The sequence below is a fragment of the Moschus berezovskii genome, chromosome 17 (genome assembly GCF_049115385.1).
Source record: "Moschus berezovskii isolate FMDL1 chromosome 17, NW_MosBer_1.0, whole genome shotgun sequence".
Classification (NCBI taxonomy): domain Eukaryota; kingdom Metazoa; phylum Chordata; class Mammalia; order Artiodactyla; family Moschidae; genus Moschus; species Moschus berezovskii.
Genome location: NC_142476.1, coordinates 41,137,962 through 41,162,218, shown reverse-complemented (window position 1 = coordinate 41,162,218; position 24,257 = coordinate 41,137,962). Strand labels below are relative to the sequence as shown.

General features: G+C 52.4%; 2 protein-coding genes across 6 annotated transcripts; one reads left to right on the top strand and one right to left on the bottom strand.

Annotated features, from left to right (window-relative positions):
• Nucleotides 1-790: 790 nt before the first annotated feature.
• On the top strand, nt 791-19,855 carry LOC129551432 (cyclin-dependent kinase 11B). Of its 3 annotated transcripts, XM_088845387.1 has the most exons (21): nt 885-901; nt 3,341-3,464; nt 3,539-3,585; nt 4,253-4,368; nt 5,518-5,645; nt 6,680-6,818; nt 14,346-14,482; nt 14,845-14,967; nt 15,249-15,344; nt 15,425-15,580; nt 15,764-15,829; nt 16,368-16,543; nt 17,255-17,345; nt 17,849-17,970; nt 18,154-18,259; nt 18,449-18,570; nt 18,643-18,750; nt 18,833-18,949; nt 19,040-19,188; nt 19,278-19,467; nt 19,551-19,855. In XM_088845387.1, exons 3-21 carry the CDS (start codon nt 3,577-3,579, stop codon nt 19,641-19,643), a joined length of 2,244 nt encoding a protein of 747 aa, XP_088701513.1. In that variant the 5' UTR covers nt 885-901; nt 3,341-3,464; nt 3,539-3,576; the 3' UTR covers nt 19,644-19,855. The 3 variants fall into 3 exon arrangements, with proteins under 3 accessions (XP_088701511.1, XP_088701513.1, XP_088701512.1); XM_088845385.1 differs by lacking the exon at nt 3,539-3,585 and having other exon boundaries at nt 791-901; XM_088845386.1 differs by lacking the exons at nt 885-901; nt 3,539-3,585 and having other exon boundaries at nt 5,518-5,615.
• A 569-nt stretch (nt 19,856-20,424) lies between these two features.
• MMP23B (matrix metallopeptidase 23B) lies at nt 20,425-22,966 on the bottom strand. Of its 3 annotated transcripts, none has more exons than XM_088845392.1 (8): nt 22,701-22,966; nt 22,237-22,373; nt 22,020-22,141; nt 21,788-21,955; nt 21,261-21,425; nt 21,077-21,187; nt 20,876-21,002; nt 20,425-20,800 (listed from the first exon to the last, which is right to left on the bottom strand). In XM_088845392.1, the coding sequence occupies exons 1-8, from the start codon at nt 22,857-22,859 to the stop codon at nt 20,476-20,478; spliced, it is 1,314 nt and encodes a 437-aa protein (XP_088701518.1). In that variant the 5' UTR covers nt 22,860-22,966; the 3' UTR covers nt 20,425-20,475. The 3 variants fall into 3 exon arrangements, with proteins under 3 accessions (XP_088701518.1, XP_088701517.1, XP_055275342.1); XM_088845391.1 differs by having other exon boundaries at nt 20,427-20,800; nt 22,020-22,159; nt 22,701-22,964; XM_055419367.2 differs by having other exon boundaries at nt 20,559-20,781; nt 22,020-22,159; nt 22,701-22,959.
• Between the last annotated feature and the right edge of the window lie 1,291 nt (nt 22,967-24,257).

Below are 24,257 nucleotides of genomic sequence, written 5' to 3'. Positions count from 1 at the left end.
CTTGGGCACAGAAAAAAACATTTCTTTCCAGGAAGAGAATTTCACTTCCACACACCCTCTTTGGGCCCAAAGTTCTTGTCAGATTTTTCCACATTTTCCATTTCTGGCCAGGTAGTAAACTGGAGGTGGCGTTAAGTGGTAAAGAATTCGCTTCCCAAAGCATGAGATGCAAGAGAGGAAGGTTCAATCACTGTGTTGGGAAGATCACCTGAAGGAGGAAATGGCAACTCACTCCAGTATTCTTGACTGGAAAATTCCATGAACAAAGGAGCCTGGTGAGCTACAGTCCATGGGGTGGCACAGAGTCGGGCACGACTGAGCGCACACACTGAAAGTGAATGATACTTGCTTACCGTTCTCTTCCTGAGATTCACGATGTCGCATTACCATTTTTTCTGTGACCACAAAGGTTCGAAGAATAATTTGCTTGAACCTCAACAGATTTGAGGCCGAACCTCAGGATTCAACGTCTTTAAAAACCTTCGCAGGCGGGCCTGAGAAAGCACTAACTTTGAGTCATCCCTGGTCTTCGCACAGCTTAAAATCCTGCGGTAACCGCTGTCCCCGCCCTGCTCCGTAAGCAAGATTCGTCTCCTTTTAGGAAGATTCAGGGTCTTGCCCCGGGGTCACGGGAGCGGGGAGAGAGGACCCAGTTACGACCACCCAACCAGGCTAGCCCAGACACCTGCCGGCTCCGAGCCTCCTCCCCTAGAGTTGTCACCAGCCCGCACCAAGGCCGGAAGTGACGCGCAGAGCGCTCCCGGGGTCGGGAGTCGGCGGCGGGGACGCGTCATAGTCAGTCATCAGCCCGGCGCCGACGCAGGAAGTGACGACATTCCCGTCGCGCGCCGGGCGCTGTTTCTTCTCAGGCTCCCGGACCGGCGGCGGCGGCGGCGCAGGGGTAAGTGGAGGCGGGGCGGGCCGGGCACGGGCCACGGCGCGACCAGCTCACTCGATCTCTCCGGTGCCGGCGGGCCTCTGGCGCGTGGACCGGGCTGGGCTTCACTCCTCGCCTCCCCGGCCCATCTCGCTCTGCGCGGAACTCGGAGTCGTGGAGGCGGCGGGCCCAGGCTTTCCTCGAGCTAACTCCAGCCAGACCGAACCCCGGGTTAGCACGACTGAAACCCCAAAACCGGGAACCGCTGCCTGGTTTGCGAGCGCGCCCTTTGAGTCCTTCACTCCAGACCTCCCCTAATCTTGTGATGGGGCTGCCGCCGTCAAATGGGCCAGTGGCCCACGCGGCCCAGGTGGTCTTTCAAATAAATCCTCCTGACGGCGAGATCAGTGCTTGATGAGTGCCAGGTACCTAACTACTAGCTTTACTTTGGAGATCTCACTTAGTCCTCTGTGATACCGTCATACAGGTGGTTTTCCTACCGTTTACAGAATGGTAAACTGAGGTGAAGTAACTTGCCCTAGACCGTACAGGAATGACAGAAGAGAGGTTGGAATACAAGCAGTCGCTTTCCGCGACCCATCACTTTTTTTTGAAACCATTTTCCCCCCCTGTATTTTCAGTTGTTAAAAATCAGAGCATAGTTGATTTAAAATGTTGTAAATGTTGTGAATGTTTCTGTTGTACAGCAAAGTGATTCAGTTATATATATATACACACACACATGTGTTTTTAATATTCTTTTCCATTATGATTTATCACAAGAAATTGAAAATAGTTCCCTGTGCTGTACAGTTGGTTTTGGCTGTTTATCCATCGTATATATACTAGTTTGCATCTGCTAATCCCAAAGTCCCACTCCATCTCATTTCCATCCCTTCCCCCTTGGTAACCCCCAGTCTGTTGTATATGTCTGTGAGTCTGTTTCTGTTTCATAGATAAATTCACTTGTGTCATATGCTCGAGTCCACATATAAATGATATAAAGTATTTGTCTTTCTGACTTCACTGAGTATGATAATCTCTAGGTCCATCTATGTTGCTGCAGATGGCATTTCATATGTTTCTTTATGGCTAAGTGGTATTCCTGTGTGTGTGTGTGTAAGGCACATATAGGTATGTATACCACATCTTTATCCAGTCATCTGTCAGTACACATTTAGATTGTTTCCATGTCTTGGCTATTGTGAATAGTGCTGCTATGAACATAGAAGGCGTGTGTGTAACTTTCTTAATTATAGTTTTGTCTGGATATATGCTCAGGAGTGGGATTGCTGGGTCATAGGGTAGCTTTCTTTTTAGTTTTCTGAGGTGCTTCCATACTGTTGTCCATAGTGGCTGCACAAATTTGCATTCCCGCCAACAGTCTAGGAGGGTTCCCTTTTCTCCACACCCTCTCCAGCATTTGTTATTTGTTGTTGTTCAGTCACTCAGTCATGTCTGACTCTTTGCGACCCTATGGACAGAAACGCCAGACTTCCCCGTCCTTCACGATCTCCTGGAGCTTGCTCAAACTCATGTCCATTGAGTCAGTGATGCCATCCAACCATCTCATCCCCTGTCATCCCCTTCTCCTCCTGCCTTCAATCTTGCCCCGCATCAGTCTTTTCCAATGAGTCAACTCTTTGCCATTAACAATTTTCAAAATAAATGAACCAATAATGATGGCCATCCTGACCAGTGTGAGGTGATATCTCATTATATTTTTGATTTATATTTCTCTGATAATTAGTGATGTTGAGCATCTCTGCATGTGCATATTGGTCATTTGTATTTCTTCTTTGGAGAAGTTTCTATTCAGGTCTTCAGTCCACTTTTTGATTGAGTATTTTGGGTTTTGTTATTGAGTTGTGTGAGCTGTTTGTATATTTTGGAAATTAAACCCTTGTCAGTCACACTGTTTACAGATATTTTCTCCCAGCCCATAGGTTGTCTTTTCATTTTGTTCATCATTTTCTTTGCTATGCAAAAGTTTGTTAGTTTGATTAGGTCCCATTTGTTTAGTTTTGCTTTTATTTCTGTTGCCTTGGAGACTTACTAAGGAAACATTGGTACGATTTATGTCAGATATTGTTTTGCCTATGACATCTTCCAGGAGTTTTAGGGTGTCATGTCTTATGTTTAAGTCTTTAAGCCATTTTGAGTTTATTTTTGTGTATGGTGTGAGGATGTGTTTGAATTTCATTGATTTATATTCAGCTGTCTAACTTTCCCAGCACCACTTGCTGAAGAGATTGTCTTTTCTCTGTGGTATATTCTTGCCTCCTTTGTCAAAGATTAATTGACCATAGGTGTGTGGGTTTATTTCTGGCATAGCCCATCCTCTTAACAAAGATTTCTACTGAAGTACTCAAAAGTGGTGAGGCAAAAGTGTTCAGGAACAGCATAGCATCAAACCATAGCTTGCTGTGTCCTGATGCAGTTTGAATTCTTGTCTTTTTGCAGTGTTTTAACTCAAATGGGTGATGAAAAGGACTCTTGGAAAGTGAAAACTTTAGATGAAATTCTTCAGGAAAAGAAACGACGGAAGGAACAAGAGGAGAAAGCAGAGATAAAACGCTTAAAAAATGTAAGCTATGTTTTTTACGTAAGTGTTTTTATTTTAAAGGAGATTTAATTTCTTTGCCCTCATTTTTCCATTAGAACAACGCTTCTTCGGTGAAGTTCTTTTGTACTTCCAAATGTCTCAGGTGAGCCCAAAATCTGTTCTAAAAATTAACAAAAACATTCAGATGTTCAGTTTACTTTGAAGACAGATTGATAACTTACTAAAAAGCTGCATATAGATGACCACAGCTACATGGAAAACAAAGTATTTTGAACCTAAAATCATTAGTGCAGTTGAACTAATTTTTCTTACTTCATCATTATATTCGTGATACCATTTCCAAGTATTTTTTACTATAGTAGGAAGTTGCCTTGAAATTAATGTTTTACACCTTTCTTGGTTTGCCTAATAACATAGGAAAACTTTAGTAGTTTATTGAGGAGCACTGAAAGAAATACTTCTTTAAGATTAGCAACAAACTTTTCTTACAATTTATGAGATATTGCAAATTATTTGGTGTATGACGTATGCTTTAAGGCTCAGTTTTGGCTCATATAAACAACTAACATACTTGGCATAGAGTCTAATGTCCCTTTACATATATGCTGGTTTTAATTTCTCAGGTTCTGGTTTACAGAGTTATTTGTAATTCTCATGTCATGGGATTTGAATGAAAGTTTTTTAGATTTTATCACATTGGTCGTATGAAAAAGTGTGTATGAAAGTTGGTTTTGGGATGTTGGCAAGGTTTGCGTCTTATTAAAAATAAGCTTATCTGTAAGGAAAAGTACTCTCTCCTTGCTTCTTAGTCTGATGACCGGGATTCCAAGCGGGATTCCCTTGAGGAGGGGGAGCTGAGGGACCACCGCATGGAGATAACAATAAGGAACTCGCCGTACAGAAGAGAGGACTCCATGGAAGACAGGTGAGCGGGGTGCGGCCTTGAGGAGCTCGCAGGCTGCAGGTACACTCACATCTGGCTGTGTGTGACTCTGGCTGGCCCTTCTCAGTGTGATTTTGTAAGTTGGAGGTCACGACCTCCCTGGAAATGAGCTTTGTGTGGTGTCAGGTACCAGCTCCCCTCTCCACTTAGGAGAAGTGTGAGTGTGTGTTCCTTTCTTTGTAAGTGCTCTTCAGTGAATTCAGCACAACTCACATAGTACATTTAAGGAATTGTGTGTTTGTGATGATTTCTATAAGTACTGTCTAAAATTATCTACAAATAAACCAGAGTTGCTGCTGAAAGATACTTGAGCGAGGCCGAGGAGAAACAGAAGCAGTCCTGCCAAAGCTGTACCGCTGACATTTCTTCCTATGCTGGGGTTCTCCTCACTTTTTTTCCCTTTATGTCCATCATCAAACAGTCAAAAACACTATAACTAGAAATTAAGGTAAAAAGGTGTAGACTGTGCATTCTCCCAAGATTTTGCTTTTATACTCAGTTGAGAATATGAAATGACCTTTTGAGGTCATTAAGTTTGACTAAAATTATGGGACCTTCTTTTTTAACAGCTTTTGTAAGTTTGAGACTGCACAGATTTAATGTATGCAGTTTGATAAGTTGTTATACACAATCAAGATAAGTAACACTGCATGTCTGTCACACCCTAGAGTTTCCTCAGAGAGCATTTTTGTTCCGTATAGCACATTGATTTCCACTGTACTTTCCATCTGAGTCTGTTTTTAATGTACAGTTTGGGCTTAAGTTTCATAATCGTTGTTGTTAAAGTCAGTAAGTCATGTCTGGCTCTTTTATGACCCCAATGGACTGGAACCCACCAGGCTCTTCTGTCCTTGGGATTTCTCAGGCAAGAATATTGGAGTGGGTTGTCATTTCCTTCTCCAGGGGATCTTCCCTACCCAGGGATGGAACACATGTTTCCTGCATTGGCAGGCGCATTCTTTACGGCTGAGCCACCAGGGAAGCCTGAGTGTCATAATGAGCACAATCTTTGAGCTGACGGTTGAGGCTCTCCTTTATGTTCTGAACCCTTCCTTTCCCGGGGTTGGGGAGACTCCCTGGTGCTCCCTACGTCCCTCTCAGGTGACATAATGCCATGGTATCTCATTGCAGAGGAGAGGAAGATGATTCTTTGGCTATCAAACCACCCCAGCAGATGTCTCGGAAGGAAAAAGCACATCACAGGAAAGACGAGAAGAGAAAAGAGAAACGTAGGCATCGCAGTCACTCAGCAGAAGGGGGTACAGAGCATTTGTTTCATTTTGTGTTTTGTGTTCAGATACGGTCTCCTTCCTACTTCATTATTTGCTACGTTCTTCAGAGCACAGCTGAGAGAGAAGAGAATAAAATTTTAGCTAAAAGTATAAATTTATTATAGATCATTCTGAATAGATACTTAATTTTCCTTCTGGTGTGTTTTCTCCTCACTGCACTGTTCTGGGGAAGCTGGTCTGTCTATTAAATCATCTTAATTCAAAGTGGGAAGGCCACTCTTCAGTGCTCAATTGGTTTTAAGAAACAGATGCTTGATAAAGTCCAAGTAGTGGGTTTGCTGTCACACCAATGTTGAGAGCTTCTTAGGGGGGTTGGGAAACTGAACCTGGGCCTGATGTAAGTCTTGTTAAACGCAGTTGGCTAATGTGATTTATAATGTGATGCAGCTTTGTCCTGTGTTCTTCATGAAGGATGACTTTTTTAAAATCATGAGACTAATGTAGCCTAATCACAGTTTATTTAATACAGAAAATTAGGAAGAGAAGATAGAGACCCCAGTTCTGTTCAGTGATAATCACATTAATTTTGTGATAAATTCAGGCTTACTGCGTAGAGTTTTATGTCTTCATCTTTTTTTTTTTTAAACAAAAGTCATGGTTATTTCTCGAAGTCTTTTTTTTTTTTTAATTCTTTATTTTTGGCTGCACTGGGTCTTCATTGCTACTCAGGGTTTCCCTAGTTGCAGCGAGCGGGGGCTACTCTTTGTTGCAGGGCAGGTTTCTCGTTGCAGTGGCTTCTCTTGTTGCAGAGCACAGGCTCTAGGGCACACAGGCTTCAGTAGTTGAGGCACATGGGCTTAATAGCTACACAGCATGTGGGATCTTCCTGGACTGGAGATCAAACTGTTGTCCCCTGCATCAGCAGACGGATTCTTAACCACTGCACTACCAGGGAAGTCCCTCTCCAAGTCACTGATTAGATGTTTTTTCTTTTTTTCACTGGGTATTGTTGAGTTTTGGAGGGTAAGTCTCCTCTCACGACACATGCTGTTTGCCCATAGGGAAGCATGCCAGAGTGAAAGAGAAGGAGCGGGAGCACGAGCGCCGGAAGCGGCACCGGGAGGAGCAGGACAAGGCTCGGAGGGAGTGGGAGCGGCAGAAGCGGAGAGAGCTGGCCCGAGAGCACTCGCGAAGGGAGAGGTAGGTGCCCTGATGACAGCAGAGATGTGGGCACGCAGGTCACACACAGACAGGAACTGGGCAGGAAGCAGCCCAGAGGCTTGTCCTGGAGGAAGCGAGGGTTCCCTGCACATGGGACTGCACATGTGAGGTGACAGAAGTTGACGAGGGGAACAAAAACCTGTGCACCGGCTTCCTCCAGGTGGAGGCTGCTCAGGTGCCCAGAAGCCCCACTGAGCGGGTGAGAGAATGTGGTCCTGACTCAAGGCAGAGTCCCCGACTCAGCTTCTGAGGTGGTCCCTCAGGGAGGGATACTGCTGGAGGGAGCTAGGGGTCTAGAAGGAGCTGATAGGTGAGGAGTGAAGGTTTGGGCCAGACCTGCAACAGTGGGGGAAGGAGAGTAGGGCAGGGTGGTGGCCAATAGGAGGCGGGGGGCTGTCCACACCCTGAGACGAGGTCCGTGTGGGAGTGGTAAGGGACGAGCCTGGGGCGAGGCGGCCTAGGCCGCTGTCCCATCGCAGTGGAGCCATCCTGGAGGTGGCCTGTCCCCTCATGTACACCTGCGCACAGTCAGCGAGGAGGGGCTTAGCCGTGAGTGACTCACGGCCTGCTTGGTTAGTGGGTGTGTGCCAGGCGCCTGCTCTGTTCTAGAGACCTTGTCCAGGAAGACTGACTGACAAGGCGCATTGCTTAGGAGTCTCAGGGGTTACAACAGAAATAGACTCGGATTCTTCCAAACAAACAAACAAGACAAAGAAACCCCAAAGGCCGTGAAATGGCCAGGAGCTAGGACACGAGCCTCTGGTGCTTTTGTCTCCAGGGGCCTCCCTGTGGGGTCAGAGTCCCAGAGGAGTGTCTGTTAACCCAGGTCTGTCCTCCATGGCCTAGGCGTGACCCCTAGGCTACCTCTGTGTCCTGTGGTCATTTCCAGGGAGAGCTTGGGAGCTGGGCTGCTCTCAGGAGGGGAGTAGTAGGGTGGAAGATATGGACATTCCCAGCAGCTGGGGCCCCACAAAGGGCATCGAAGGCAGGTGTGAGAAGGGTCTATGTTTGCAGGCCCCGTGCTCTGTCCAGTGTGGTGTGGGCCCACAGCTATGCAGACACAGTAGTGACCCCAAGGAATCCATGGTTGAAAATAAAGAGAAGCACATGGAACAGTGCAGCAGTGGCCACACTGTACAAGGTGACATGAGCTCACAGGGTTAGCCTCACAGTCACTGAACGGCAGCAACTGGGAGGAAAGGTTGGAAGGCATGGTTGCTGCAAGACGTTGTCTAGAATGTCCAGTGTTCAACAGAGAACTCTTAAGACAAATAAGGTTTAACCCTTTCTAAGGAAGAAAAACATCATAGAAACAGTGTGTTCCAGACTTGGTGAAGACCTAGCAGCATGGAACTTGAAGATGGCCATCGTGCCTTCTAATGACAGCAAGGAATGGGTTGAAGAAACGCTGAGAGCCTCAAGAACCACGGGACAGTGTCTACGGGACGGTGTGCTGGAAGGGAGGGGGAATAGCTGAAAATGTCCCAATTTGATGAAAAATATTTATCTTCATGTCAGAGAAGCTCAGTGAACCCCCCCGAACAGGATAAGTACAAAGTAACAGTTGCAAAAAAAAAAAAGTAACAGTTGCACTGGGAAAACCAATGAGAAATTGGGGAAGGGCAGGAATGCTGGTAGCCCAAAATTCTGTGTCCATCACAGCCTGCCTCACAAGTGAGGGGCAAGTGAGCAGAGGCTCTCTGCCAGCAACATGGGCCTTCTGGGAAATGCTTAAGGACAACCTTCAAGCTGAGCAGAAATGACACCAGAACAAAAGGCCAGCCCTGGGTGTGGCTGAATTCCAGGTTAGGACAAAAGCCCCTGTAAACATGCTTCTTCTCCCATCTTGTCTGAATTACTACAAGAGACACGGGATTGCATAAAACAATGACTAAAACACTGTAGCCATAATATGTATAAACTGCAGGAGGAAACAGGAGTGGGGGCTGTATGTGAACAAGATCTGCATTTCCTGGAGCTTAATCTCTTAAGATGCACATTGCGATCTCTAGAGCAACTTCTGAAAAATAATAAATAGAGGAATTAAAATGGTTTGCTAAAAATCCTCATTTAAACCCCAAACAGGTAACTGCCTGGTAGTCCAGTGATTAGGACTCCCTCTTCTACCGCAGGGGGCCTGGTTTTGATCCCCAGTTGGGAAATTAAGATCCTGCACACCTCATGGTGCAGCCAAAAAAGAACCCATCCCAACCGGGAGAAACAGAGAAACCAAAAAACAAGACAAGAGAAGGTGGGGGTATAGGGGGCAGCACCAGCTGTATCCATAGTTACATTCAGTGTGAGATGGTCTCTGCACCAAACATGGGAGAGCCTGTCAGACAGGAAAGCAAGATCCAGCTGTGTGCTGTGTCAGAGGGACATCTTAGAGTTGGAGACAAAAGTAGGTTGAAAGTAAAGGAGGAGGACTTTGCTGGAGGTCCAGTGGGTAGGATTCCATGCTCCCAATGCAAGGGGTGCAGGTTCAATCCCTGGTCGTGGAACTGGGATCCCACACTCCATGTGGCAGCCAGAAAATGAAATGATGACAAAGGATGGCCCATGCACATGACAATGGTAAAAGGGCCTGAGTGGCTACACTGACCTCAGACAAAATGGACGTTATGAGAGACACTGAAGGTAGAGACCCTCATGATGACATAAATGTGAAGCAGGAAGATGCGACCAGGATAAATGTTTTGGCACCTGGCATTGGACCCCAACCTGACACAACTGAAGGGTGTACTAGTCCATTGACTCTGGGTGGAAGCATCGGGGTCCCATGCCAGTCATCAGTAGTAAAGCTGGAGAAAATCAGCAAGGATGTAGACAATTTGGAAGATGCTACCAGCCAAACGTCATGACAGGTGGGCATAGTAATGCAGCTGCAGGACACAATGTCGTCTGAAAGCTTCTAGGATGTGTTTCCACAAAACTCCAAGCTGTGTAAGGAGTCTCAAAAGAATTGAGGCTGAACAAAGTATGCCCTCTTATCACAGAAGAGTTCAATTAAAGTTAGCAACAGAAACAATCAGGCGGTATCCTCAGATGTTTGAAATCCAACAATTCATTTCTGAAAATCCTATGGCCTGCATAAGAAATGATGAGGAAAAATATAAAATAGTTGACTTTTTATTGTTGGGGGCAAAAAAATATGTACAACTTGTTGGATCGTATTTCCCTGATCAGGGATCGAACCCAGGCCCCACCAGTGAAAGTGCCCAGTCCTAATCACTGGAAATATTTTGAACTAAAGGAGAATAGAAGCAGTGTATCAGAACCTAGGGCTGCGGCTGCTGTTTTGCTTAGAGTGAAGTGTTTTGGCTGTAAGCACCTAAACCAGATCCCTGCATGGGGCTGTGGCTACCCTCCTTTCCTTAGATGGAAGGCCCAGGAAGACGTGCCTTCTAGTAGAAGTGGATTAAAATTGTGCACACCTGGGGAAAGCCTTGGTGCGTTTCAGAGCATCAGCTGAGCAGAATGTTCTGGACCAAGTGGGGCTTCAGCTCCAGGCAGTTACATCCTTGGACCAGAACTTCCTTCTCTGCTGGTCGTTAGGAATGGGGTTATGAGGACTCGAGTTCTGTTTTTTAAAAGCCCAAAAGCCCTTTGTTGGCTGAAAAACCCAGCTCAGTTCAGTTGTTCAGTCGTTTTGGACTCTGCACCCCACGTATTGCAAAACGCCAGGCTTCTGTGTCCATCACCAGCTCCCAGAGCTTGCTCAAACTCATGTCCATCCAGTCAGTGATGCCATCCAACCATCTCATCCTCTGTCATCCCCTTCTGCTGCCTTCAGTCTTTCCCGGCATCCAGGTCTTTTCCAACCTGTCGGCTCCTCCCATCAGGTGGCCACAGGATTGGAACTTCAGCTTCAACATCAGTCCTTCCAATGAATATTCAGGACTGATTTCCGTTAGGATTGATTGGTTTGCTCTCCTTGCAGTCTAAGGGACTCTCAAGAGTCTTCTCCAATACCACAATTCAAATGCATCAATTCTTCAGTGCTCAGCTTTCTTTATGGTCCAATTCTCACATCCATACATGACTCTTGGAAAAACCATAGCTTTGACTAGATGAACCTTTGTCGGCAAAGTCATGTCTCTGCTTTTTAATATGCTGTCTATGTTGGTCATAGCTTTTCTTCCAAGGAGCAAGTGTCTTTTAATTTTATGGCTGCAGTCACCATCTGCAGTGATTTTGGAGTCCCAAAAAATAAAGTCTCACTGTTTCCACACTTTCCCCATCTATTTGCCATGAGGTGATGGGACTGGATGCCATGGTCTTAGTTTTCTGAATGTTGAGTTTTAAGCCAGCTTTTTGACTCCTCTTTCACTTTCATCAAGAGGCTCTTTAGTTCTTCTTTGCTTTCTGCCAAAAAGGTGGTGTCATCTGCATATCTGAGGTTATTGATACTTCTCCCGGCAATCTTGATTCCAACTTGTCCTTCATCCAGCCTGGCATTTCCCATGGTGTACTCTTCATATAAGTTAAATAAGCAGGGTGACAATATACAGCCTTGACATATTCCTTTCCCGATGTGGAACCAATCTGTTGTTCCATGTCCAGTTCTAACTGTTGCTTCTTGACCTGCAAACAGATTTCTCAGGAGGCAGGTAAGGTGGTCTGGTATTCCCCTCTCTTGAAGAATTTTCCACAGTTTGTTGTGATCCACATAGTCAAAGGCTTTGGTGTACTCAATGAAGCAGTAGTAGATGTTTTTCTGGAACTCTCTTACTTTTTTGATAATCCAGCGGATGTTGGCAATTTGATCTCTGCTTCTGCTACCTTTTCTAAATCCAGCTTGTACATCTGGAAGTTCTTGGTTCCTGTACTGTTGAAGCCTCGATTGGAACATTTTGAGCATTACTTTCCTAGCATGTGAGATGAGTGCAATTGTAGGGTAGTTTGAACATTCCTTGGCATTGCCTTTCTTTGAGATTGTAATGAAAACTGACCTTTTCCAGTCCTGTGGCCACTGCTGAGTTTTCCAGATCTACTGGCATATTGAGTGCAGCACTTTGACAGCATCATCTTTTAGGACTTGAAATACCTCCATTGGAATTCCATCACTTCCACTAACTTTGTGTGTGGTGATGTTTCCTAAGGCCCACTTTGGACTCCAGGATGTCTGGTTTTGGTCAGTCATCACACCATCGTCTTTATCTAGGTCATTAAGATCTTTTTTGTATGGTTCTGTGTATTATTGCCGCTTCTTCTTAATATCTTCTGTTTCTGTTAGGTCCCTGCTGTTTCTGTCTTTTATTGTGCCCATCTTTGCATGAAATGTTCCCTTGGTATCTCTAATTTTCTTGAAGAAAGCTGTAATCTTTCCCATTCTGTTGTTTTTGTCTATTTCTTTGCATTGGTCACTGAGGAAGGCTTTTTTATCTCTCTGTGCTGTTCTTTGGAACTCTGCATTTAGATGGGTATATCTTCCCTTTTCTCCTTTGCCTTTCACTTCTTTTCTCAGCTATTTGCAAGGCCTCCTAAGACAACCATTTTGCCTTTTTGCATTTCTTTTTCTTGGGGATGGTCTTGATCCCTGCCTCCTGTAGAATGTCACAAACCTCCATCCATAGTTCTTCAGGCACTGTGTCTGTCAGATCTAATCCCTTGAATCCATTTGTTACTTCCACTGTATAATCGTAACGGATTTGATTTAGATCATACCTGAATGGCCTAGTGGTTTCCCCTATTTTCTTCCATTTAAGTATGAATTTGGCAATAAGGAGTTCATGATCTGAGCCACAGTCAGCTCCCAGTCTTGTTTTTGCTGATTGTATAGAGCTTCTTCATCTTTGGCTGCAAAAAATAATAATCAGTCTGATTTTGGTATTGATCATCTGGTGATGTCCATGTGTAGACTAGTCTCTTGTGTTGGAAGAGGGTGTTTGCTCTGATCAGTGCATTCTCTTGGCAAAACTCTGTTAGCTTTTTCCCTGCTTCATTTTGTATTCTAAGGCCAAACTTGCCTCTTACTCCAGGTATCTCTTGACTTCCTACTTTTGAATTTCAGTCCCCTATGATGAAAAGGACATCTTTTTTTGGTGTTAGTTCTAGAAGGTCTTGTAGGTCATCATAGAACCGTTCAACTTCAGCTTCTTCAGCATTAGTGGGTGGGGCATAGACTTGGATTACTGTGTTATTGAATGGTTTGCCTTGGAAACAGAGATCATTCTGTCATTTTTGAGATTGCACCCATGTACTGTATTTAACTTATATGCAGAGTACATCATGCGAAATGGGCTTTATGAAGCACAAGCCAGCATCAAGATTGCTGGGGAAATACCAGTAACCTCAGATATGCAGATGACACAACCCTTATGGCAGAAAATGAAAAGGAGTTAAAAATCCTCTTGACGAAAGTGAAAGAGGAGCGTGAAAAAGCTGGCTTAAAACTCAACATTCAAAAAATAAATATGGCATCCGGTCCCATCACTTCATGGCAAATAGATGGGGAGACAGTAGAAACAGTGACAGACTTTATTTTCTTGGGCTCCAAAATCACTGCAGATGGTGACTGCAGCCATGAAATTAAAAGACATTTGCTTCTTGGAAGAAAAGCTATGACCAACCTAGACAGCATATTAAAAAGCAGAGGCATTACTTTGCTGACAAAGGTTCCTCTAGTCAAAGCTACGGTTTTTCCAGTAGTCATGATGGATGTGAGAGTTGGACCATGAAGAAAGCTGAGCACTGAAGAATTAATGCATTTAAACTGTGGTGTTGGAGAAGACTCTTGCGAGTCCCTTAGACTGCACAGAGAGCAAACCAGTCAATCCTAAAGAAAATCAGTCCTGAATATTCATTGGAAGGACTGATGCTGAAGCTGAAGTTCCGATCCTTTGGCCACCTGATGGGAGGAGCCAACAGGTTGGAAAAGACCTAGATGCTGGGAAAGATTGAAGGCAGCAGGAGACGGGGATGACAGACGATGAGATGGTTGGATGGCATCACTGACTCAGCGGACATGAGTTTGAGCAAGGTGGGAGTTGGTGATGGACATCCATTTCTTCTAAGGGATTCTTGCCCACAGTAGTAGATACAATGGTCATCTGAATTAAATTCTCCCATTTTTGTTCACTGATACCTAAAATGTTGATGTTCACTCTTGCCATCCATCTCCTGTTTGACCACTTCTAATTTACCTTAATTCAGGGACCTAACATTCCAGGTTCCTATGCAATCTTGTTCTTTACAGCCTGGGACTGTGTACCTCCATCACCAGTCACATCCACAACTGGGTGTTGTTTTCGCTTTGGCTCCTTCACTTCATTCTTTCTGGAGGTATTTCTCCGCTCTAGTTGCATATTGGGCACCTACCGACCTGGGGAGTGCATCTTTCACTGTTATATCTTTTTGCCTTTTCATACTGTTCATGGGGTTCTCAAGGCAAGAATACTGAAATGGCTTGCCAGAGGGGTAGTTTATAAATGCAAAAAAAAAGCACTGAGAGCCAAAAAGAAAGGTTCCGGGGACGAGAAAAGATTTGGCGTGCTCCTGTTCCAGGGACCGCCTCGAGCAGTTAGAGAGGAAGCGAGAACGGGAACGCAAGATGCGGGAGCAGCAGAAGGAGCAGCGGGAGCAGAAGGAGCGGGAGCGGCGGGCGGAGGAGAGGCGCAAGGAGCGGGAGGCCCGTCGGGAAGGTGGGCGGGGCCCCGGAGGTGGGTGGAGCCCGGGAGGTGGGCGGGGCGGGAGGGTAGGGGAAGACTGAAGGAGGTCAAGGCGGGCGGGGGCGAGCAAGAGGGCTAGGTGACGCTGCAGGTCCTGGGGTGTGAGCTGTGTACCCTAGATAGCCACGTCCGGTGTCCACCTGCCTAATGCCCAGTGGGTGATAGGCCTGGGCTTGAGGAGGCGGGTTCTGTCCCCTGCCTTCGACCAGTGGAGAGCAGTCTAGAATGCCCATGTGGATCCTCTGGTGGCTTCCTGGGCTCCTTCCCGGGCTGTAGGCATCTGTGCGCCTAGAGGAAAAGGGGCTGCCCCTAGCCCCTGTGCTGTTCTTGCGCAGTGTCTGCACATCACCGGACCGTGAGAGAGGACTACAGCGACAAGGTGAAAGCCAGCCACTGGAGCCGTAGCCCCCTCCGGCCTCCTCGAGAAAGGCTTGAGCTGGGGGACAGCCGGAAGCCAGGTAAGGCCGCACAGCGCCTGCGGGCCCAGCGCGGGGTGGTTTTTGCTAGGCGGACACCTGAGCTCAGGGACTGGCTGATGCTTTACAACATTAAGGGGTGCTGCAGTGCCTGTGTGTGTGAAGGACTATTTGTATAAGTTCATGCTCTGGAGGATTTGAAGACTTGTCTCTTCCTCCCAAGCGTCTGTAGATGAGCTGGTCCTTTTATATGAGAAGCATCATCTAATGTTGTTATTTTAAAACATTGCCCCACATTCACCTTCAATGGTTTATTTTATAAGTGAAAGAAGAGAAAGTGGAAGAGAGAGACCTGCTGTCAGACCTGCAGGACGTCAGCGACAGCGAGAGGAAGACCAGCTCCGCTGAGTCCTCGTCAGGTGACTGCTCACCCAACCCTGCCCAGCTCGTCCACCACAGGGCAGGCCCCAAGTTCATGCCGCCTGTTTTCTTCCTAAAGCGGAGTCGGGGTCAGGTTCTGAGGAGGAGGAAGAGGAGGAGGAGGAGGAAGAGGGGAGCAGCAGTGAAGAGTCGGAGGAGGAAGAGGAGGAGGAGGAAGAAGAGGAGGAGGAGGAGACTGGAAGCAACTCTGAGGATGTGTCCGGACAGTCAGCCGGTGAGCTCAAGCCTGAGGTTAATGTGATAGGAGGTTAGAAGCTACACAGTAAAGTCTAAGTAAACAAATATCCATCTTGAAGATGCCTTGCTGACTGGGACCACGTGAGACCCCCAGTGATCACGTGAGGGCCCTTTGCTACCTCTTGTAGAGGGTCTTAGCTGATGCCTCTTTCTCTTGCAGAAGAAGTGAGTGAAGAAGAAATGAGTGAAGATGAGGAGCGAGAGAATGAGAACCACGTCTTGGTTGGTGAGAAGCCCCCAAGTGGTGGTTCACCTCTTCCTCGTCCACCTCTGACCAGGGTGCTTGACCCATGTCAGAGTTGTGGTGGGACCGTGACCCACAAATAACCCTTGTCAGTGGCACGTTCCACCCAGAAGCCACAGGGGCACACAGCTGCTATGTCCAGAACCAGCTGCTGCTTCCCTGGGCACCCTTCTGAGGGCTCCCCAGCCTGGACATTGGGACGGGAGCTAGAAAACACCATCTGGGCTCTGACCACAGACCAGTCACTGGCCTGGAACTTTGTGGCCTCCGCCAACAGCCAGGCCAAGGCCTTGGGCCACTGAACACCAATTCTGGGCCGGCCTACTCAGACAACTGGTCATTATCTCACAGTGGTCCCGGCCTGGCTAGTGGCCCCAAGACACAGTGCCCTCTGTCCAGGGCAGTGGGACACAGTGTGTCCTGGCCCCTGGGGGCTCTCGTGCTCATAGTCCCCCCAGAATGGGTGGGGGTTATGACACTTGTATGTCTCTGGTTCTGAAATTGGGTTTAACTTCTGCAGTTCCAGAGTCAAGATTTGACCACGATTCTGGAGAGAGTGAAGAGGGGGAAGAGGAGGTGGGTGAGGGCACCCCCCAGAGCAGCGCCCTCACCGAAGGGGACTTTGTGCCTGACTCCCCAGCCCTGTCGCCCATCGAGCTCAAGCAGGAGCTGCCCAAGTACCTGCCTGCCCTTCAGGTGAGGAACCTCCCCTTTGCTGCTCATGGACAGGGCTGGTGGCTGAGAGCAGAAACTGGGTCCTCACTGTGGGTGTCTGTCCCTGGCCAGGCCTGGTTCCTAGCCTCCGACATACCCCCCATCATGGTCTGGTCTCTTGTCCAACAGGCTTGCTGGAGGACAGCTCCTGCAGCTGCAGCCAGGACTCCCACAAGGGGCCCCATGCTTAAGAGTCAGGCTGCCTCGTGTGCAGTTAGCTCTGCAGTCACATCTGCCTCGGCCTGGGCAGATGGGCCCTTGACCTCCCTTGCCTTGTTGCCCTGTAGGGGTCAGAGGGCAGTGGTGCACATCGCCCTGCAATTCAGTAACCAAAGTGCTGCAGGGAGGGACTTGAGGGAGGGGCAGGTCCCAAGAGGGTGAGGGCCCAAGGTACACTGAGGGTGCCACTGCTCCTGAGGGGCTGCTGCGCCAGCCGAGGGTGCAACACAGAGGGTCCCTGCTGTCTTGGCATCATCTTAGCATCAGTGGCTGGAGGTGTGGCAGGGGGCCAGTGCTCAGGGCCAGCTGTTGGATAGACAGCGCCTGCTCACTGAAGGAGCGAGCAGAGGCTGAGAAGATTATTGCTCCCAGGTCCTGCCTGAGCACCATCTGGGCCTCTGGAGATGTCTAGTTGAGGCTTTGCTGTGGGCTGTGAGCCTGGCTACCATACCCTCACGCTGGCACCTCCCCTAGGGCTGTCGGAGTGTGGAGGAGTTCCAGTGTCTGAACAGGATTGAGGAAGGCACCTACGGGGTGGTGTACAGAGCAAAGGACAAGAAGACAGGTGGGACGCAGCCCAGGGTGGTCACTCACAGGGAAGGGGGTGTAGAGCATGGACCAGGCGGCCCAGAGTGCCAGCCAGCACCACAGGCCCCTGGCTGTGTACAGGGCCCTGTCACCTTCAGTGTCAAAATCATTGGGCATAGTTCCTTCTGATCCCAGGGGTCACCCCTCCGCTGGTGCTGGCCCTCACAGGGCCTCACCTGGTTCGTGCACACCTACACACCTGAGCAACTGGCTTTTGGCACCCACAGAAGTCAGCCTGACCAAGAAGCTCTGTGCTGCTCGTGAGTATGGAGTCCACCAGGCCAGGCCTGGAATGACAGCACCTGAGCAGGTGTGTGCCTGGGGGCCAGGGCCTCAGAGACGGAAGCAGTCCAGGCTCTGAGCCCCCAGGGAGGCCAGTGGGCCAGTGGGTCCTGTGATTCTAGGGGACAGCCATAAATGGTGGCATGTGGGTAGAAGAAGGTCTCCTCAATGTCTGTCTTCCGGTGACTTTCTTTTCAGATGAAATTGTGGCTCTGAAGCGACTGAAGATGGAGAAGGAGAAGGAGGGCTTCCCAATCACGTCACTGAGGGAGATCAACACCATCCTCAAGGCGCAGCACCCCAATATCGTCACTGTCAGGGTGAGGCCCATGCACCTCTGCCCACAGGTTCCCCCAGTGCTGCACCCCTGGTAGCCATCACACTTGGGGGGTCCCTGCTGTGTCACCGGGTGTCCAGCCCTGGGATCTTATGTCTCTTGGGAGCGCTGGTGGCAGCAGGGCTAGCTGGGGCCCTGACACTTCAGACCTGCTGTTGTTTCCTAGGAGATTGTCGTGGGCAGCAACATGGACAAGATTTACATCGTCATGAACTACGTAGAGCATGACCTCAAGAGCCTCATGGAGACCATGAAGCAGCCTTTCCTGCCAGGTGGGTCCCAGTCAGTCCCATGGGGTGACCCTGGACCCACATCCCCTGAGGGATGTTGGGGCGGTCGGGGGGGTGCTGCTGACCTTGAACTGTGACCCTATCCCACTGGGTGCGCATATGCTGGAACGGCCAGTGGCTGCTGTGGCGGCGAGTAGCCAGCCACCAGCCCTGTGCTGACCATTGCTACAGGGGAGGTAAAGACGCTGATGATCCAGCTGCTGCGCGGAGTGAAGCACCTGCACGACAACTGGATCCTGCACCGAGACCTCAAGACGTCCAACCTGCTGCTGAGCCACGCGGGCATCCTCAAGGTGAGCCCTGCCGGCGGGGGGCGGGGCAGCTCCCAGTCTCCAGAGTCTGCAGCCCGCCCTCTCCCCTCACAGGTGGGGGACTTCGGGCTGGCACGGGAGTACGGGTCCCCTCTGAAGGCCTACACCCCAGTGGTCGTGACGCTGTGGTACAGAGCCCCCGAGCTTTTGCTGGGAGCCAAGGTGAGTGTGGGTGTTTCAGAGCCCCCGGGGTACGCCGACCCTCAGCCCCCTGAGCATTCCCTGACTTCTCCCTGACCCCCAGGAATACTCCACGGCCGTGGACATGTGGTCAGTGGGCTGCATCTTTGGGGAGCTGCTGACTCAGAAGCCACTGTTCCCTGGGAAGTCAGAAATCGATCAGATCAACAAAGTGTTCAAGGTAGGTGCCCGCTGGGGGCAAGTGCAGGTGCCCAGGCCAGGCCACCCTTCCCTGCACGACCCAAGTGTCTTGAGATGCTCCCTCTTGTAGGACCTGGGGACCCCCAGTGAAAAAATCTGGCCTGGGTACAACGACCTCCCAGCCGTCAAGAAGATGACCTTCACCGAGTACCCCTATAACAACCTCCGCAAGCGCTTCGGGGCTCTGCTCTCAGACCAGGGCTTCGACCTCATGAACAAGTGCGTCCTGCCCTGTGCCCGGCCCCTGCCCACCTTGGCCCTGCCCCCAGACTGCCCCATTGGTGGCACTTAGCGCCTTTTTCTCCCAGGTTTCTGACCTATTTCCCTGGGCGAAGAGTCAACGCAGAAGACGGCCTCAAGCACGAGTATTTCCGCGAGACCCCCCTCCCCATCGACCCCTCCATGTTCCCCACGTGGCCGGCCAAGAGTGAACAGCAGAGGGTGAAGCGAGGCACCAGCCCGCGACCTCCAGAGGGAGGCCTGGGCTACAGCCAGCTGGTAAGGGATGGGCAGGCGCTGGGGAGAGGAGTCCCTGAGCCAGGGCTGGCCTGGCCGGGCCTTACATGCCGCTGTGTCCACAGGGCGACGACGACCTGAAGGAGACGGGCTTCCACCTCACCACCACAAACCAGGGGGCCTCGGCTGCGGGCCCGGGCTTCAGCCTCAAGTTCTGAGGCTCCCAGCCGACCTGGACCCACCCTGGGGAGCACCGACTGCGCAGGCGCTGTAGGCGCTGTCTGGGTCCAGACTGTGGACCAGGGCACCACTGCCACAGGGCTGCCACGGGTACAACCTCAAGTCTTGGACTGCTGGCCTCGTGGGGTTTTCCACGTTTTCTTTTTATCTTGGCTTGTAAATTTGTAGAATTAAATCACATTTTCCTTGTTGTGGGAGGAAAGGCTGTATTTTTTCATATGAATTGGACTTGCCCTGTGAGGGGAGGATGGGCATTCGTACCCCCACACACTTGGCCACGGTGGGGGCCATGCTGGGCGGTCACCGCTGGAACTGGGACCAGAGCTGTGGAGATTTTTGTAGTTTTTAAATCTTCAGGCTGCTGCTGGGGCACCTTCTTGCTCCTCAAAGCAGGGTCCCCAGAACCAGGCATGTGAACTCAGCCACAGTGGGTTTTGTACAAAGTTGTTCCTGTGTTTTAAGATGTAGTAAAATATTCTTGGAGGAAAGGTCTGGTATATCCTTCTTTGAGTGGCTAGTCCTGTTCTGGATCCTGAGCTAGTGCTCCATGGGGGTGCGGGGAGCCTGGGCCCCCACACTCTTGAGAGGAGGAGGGGATAAAGGGTGGCCTCCAACCCCACTTGGGCCCATCTCTTTCTGACTTGCAAGACCTCCAGCTACTAGTCTGGCTGGACAGGCTCTCTGGGGCCCCCACCTGCTCCAAACTAGTTCCTTTTGCTGATGCCCCCAGCCCTGCTCCCCAGCTCACCCCACTCTTTCAGCCATGGGGGCCCTGCCTCCCCAGCACTGAGCACATGCCAGATCCTGACTCTAGTGGTCAGCCCGCTCAGCAGGCTCCCCACCCGCTGGGCGCAAGAACAGCCGCCCACCCTCCCAAGAAAGGGCAAGGAGACTTGAGAGACAAAGTGCTTTATCAGCGGCTTCAGCTCCGAGGGCGGCGCTCAACTCCGCACGCGGATGCGCCAGGAGTAGGTGCTGAGCACGCGCTGCCGCCGGCGCACCACACACGTGTAGGTGCCCTCGTTGATGGCGTTGGCGATGATGCTCAGGTGCGCTTCGCCCAGGGCCAGGTAGCCGGGGTAGGAGAACTCCAGGGGCTCCTGGTCCTTGTACCAGCTGCGGAGAGGGCGGAGGGCTGGGCAGGGAGGGTCCCGCCCTCCCTTCCCCTCCCCTCCCCTCCCCTCCGCCCCGCCTGGGCCGGGGCACTCACTATACTTTGCCTTTCTTGTGGAGGATCTTCTGACCGCAACGGAACGTCACATTCCTGCCCTCGGGCACCAGCTTAGTTTTGGTCCTGGGGGGCGGCGGGGTGGCGGCCACCGTGGGGAAGGGGAACTCTGCTCGGGGTGGAGGAGCCAGATCAGCGCCGGGCGACCCCGTGCACCCAGGCCAGGCGGACACCCGACCTCACCATAGCAGAAGTCGCAGCTGCTGGGGCACAGCCTCTTCATAAGTCGCCGGCGAGCGTCGCAGAAACCCCTCCGCGCCCAGGACGCGCACACGAACAGCCGGTCCAGGCAGCCTGCGGAGGCAGACTGATAGGACGCGCCCGCCCCCGCCCGCCTTCTGCAGCCCACCGCCGGCCCCGCACTCACCGTAGAGCCGGTGAAGCCCCCACAGCTCGTCCTGCGACAGTGCCTTCCAGCCGCGCAGCGTGGCGTTGAGGTGCATGAGCGCCCGGCCGTGCTGGGAGTGCATCAGGCCCAGCGCGTGGCCGATCTCATGGGCCGCCACGTGCACCAGGTCGGTGAGCCACACGCCTGCGGGCCCGGCCGGTCAGCACCCGGTACCCCGCCCAGCACCCACCCCCACTTCCCCCTCCTTGCTCCCCACGGCCTGCACAGCTGCTGCAGCGCAGGGAGCCTCCCCACCGCAGCCATGGAAGATAAGAATGTTCCAGGCCGGCGAGGCGGTGAGCTGGCCCCCAGGAATGCAGCTCCGGCTCCGGCTCCAGCGGTGTGGGGGTGGGGGGCTTCAGGACTCCCGGAACCCAGGCCGACGGCCTCCTACCAGCCTTCCCCTCCCCGTCAGCCTGACCCCAAATCCTCTGCACGACCCCTCAAAGATCCCCGCTGTTCACACCGTGGTGGAGGGGCCCCATGGGAGGCCAGGACCGCGTCACCTTTCTTCCAGCTGTAGCGCGTGGGGCCCAGGACCCAGTACTCGCTGTCGTCAAAGTGGATGCCGCCGTGTGGGGGAAAGAAGGCGTGGGCCAGCTCGCCCGTGGGGCCGTCGAAGCAGTGGTGCAGCGGGGAGACCAGGCAGTCCGTGTGGTTGACGGGGTAGAAGCCTGGGGGAGCACGGGCCTGAGAGAGGGCCTCTGGGTGGGGCGGGGGCAGGGGCACGGCGCCCACCTATGCGGAGATCGCTGGGCTGCTCGGGGGCCACCTCGCGGAAGCTGAAGGGGGACACGTCACTCCACATGCGGAAGGCGGCGGCCAGACCCCGCCGAGTCTCGCTGGGGCTGAGCAGGTTCCTCGGGAAGGAGAGGATCCTGGGGTAGGAGTCACGGTCAGGGGTGGCGGCCAGGAGGCACCGTGCTCCCCCCACCTTCCAGGGCCAGGGCCGCACTTGTACGTAAGGTTGAAGTGTTCCCAACGCAGCCTGGCCGGGGTCAGCGTGTAGCGGCGTCTGCGGGGCGCCGGGGGGTGCGGCGGACCGAGGCTCCCGGAGGCCAGGACGCCCGAAGTCTGGGGCGCAGCGTCTCCCTTAAAGGGAAGCAAGTGCTCCGTGGGGAGGCAGTAGGGATTGTCCCCAAGCCTCAGGTCGCGAGGAAAAGGGCCTGGAAAGAGGGCGCGCTCCAGGGAGCGCTGATGGCCCCTCTTTCTGCCTTTCGGCTGTTTCTGGTTTTCTACCCCGAGCCGGGTTTACTTAATAGAAAGAAAAAGTTACTAAAAACAAGCCAGGTCGGAGTGGGCGGAGCTGGCGGCAGATTTGCCCCCCACCGGCCCCTCCCCCCGCATCGGCGGACACGCGGACTCACGCCGGACCGCGGAGCCGGGGCCGGACCCACCCGTTCCCGCGCCCGCTCTCACCTGCGCTGCTCTCGCCCCGGCCCCGTTAGCCGGGTTCCCTGGCCAGGCCAACAGCACGAGCGCGGGGAAGAGGCACAGCGCGCCCAGCACGGCTCCAAGCCGGCGGGCCCTGTCGCCGGCCCCCGACGCCGCGGAGGGGACGCAGGCCCCGCGGCCCATGGCGCCTGCGGACTCGCTGTCGGGGCTGGGGCGGCGGGGCGGCGCGGCAGCGGCTCGGATTACAGCCCCGGGGGGAGGGCGCGCGGCCGCCCCTGAAGGGAACCAGCTGGCCGCCCACTGTCGGGAGAACCCCCGCCGCCTCCAGCCTGGGGCGCGGGGACCTGGGCCTCTAGGTCGGTGGCGGTGGCCTGGGCAGGGCCCGCTGGGCGGGGTCACTTGGCAGTGGGGGGGCGAGGAGGGCCCCGGACGCCAGGGAAGGGACAGACGCCAGGGACTCCGGCTTAGGCCGGAGTGTCAGCTGGGGTCCCCAAACTGGCTGGAAGTTGAATGACTCGGCAACTTTTCTCCCAAACGGAATCTCCCCAAGCCCCTCGACACTGCATGAGACCCAGCAGTGGAACCTCCATCCTGGTCAGCTGAGGACGCGTCCCCCGCAGGCGCTGGCGACAGGGACCCCCCAAGAGGGGAGGGACGCGACGGGAGGGGACGTGGCAAGTGAGTACCAGGCTGAGGAAAAGGGACGGCGCCTGTGGAGCGAGGTTTGTGTGCCAGGAGGGAGAGGGACCTGCCGGGGCCAGCGGAAGGACCTGGCCGGCCACAGGGAAAGCGCACAAGGTGCGGGGGTGGGGGCCATAGGGAGCCAGGAATCTGCACTAGGCGCTTCCTGCGGCGCGCAAGCAGGACCGAAGTCTGGACAGTTCTGGGTAGGGGCTGGGGGCCGGGTGTCCTGAGAACAGAAGACTCGACGGGACGGCTTTCAGGCTGCGCCTGGCTGAGGAGCCGAGCTAGGCGGGAGGGAGGTGAGGGCGCCTCTGGGCTGGGGGAACCGGGATCCAGGGCCGGGCGGGAGGCCCGCAGGGGCGGAGCGGACTGCCGGAGGGGAGACGGGATGGGGGCTGGGGGAATTGCTCCGAGTGGAGAGGCGCCCAGCCAGAGGAGGCCGGGGGTGCAGGCCCTCCCCATTCTCCATCCAGGCTTTGAGCCGAGTGACAGTGGCGCGCCGGGCCAGCAGGGTCAGCGCCAAGTGGCTGGCGGGCAGCCTTGAGGCTCCAGGGGAGCATTTTGGTGGTTCTTGGAAAGCGCCCGGTCACTGGGTCCAGACGAGGGCAGTCTCCCTTCCCCCACTTCATGACTAAGTTCGAACCAATACACCAACCCTCTCCGTCCTGTGTCCTGCCCTCTCCCCAAATCCGTATTCCACCTCCCACTCTCAGCGGTCCTGAGACCCTGCCGGGGCTCTTGGCTTGAAACCGGAGGCCTCGCCCAACTCCCCACTTAGCCAGGACCGCACAGTCTGCCACGAGACCGGGTCCTGCTTTAGCCAAAACCCGTCTCTGTAGCCCACCCCAGGAGCCGGGAGGTGGCTACTGCTGGGGTTTCGGTCCACTCGGTGCCCCT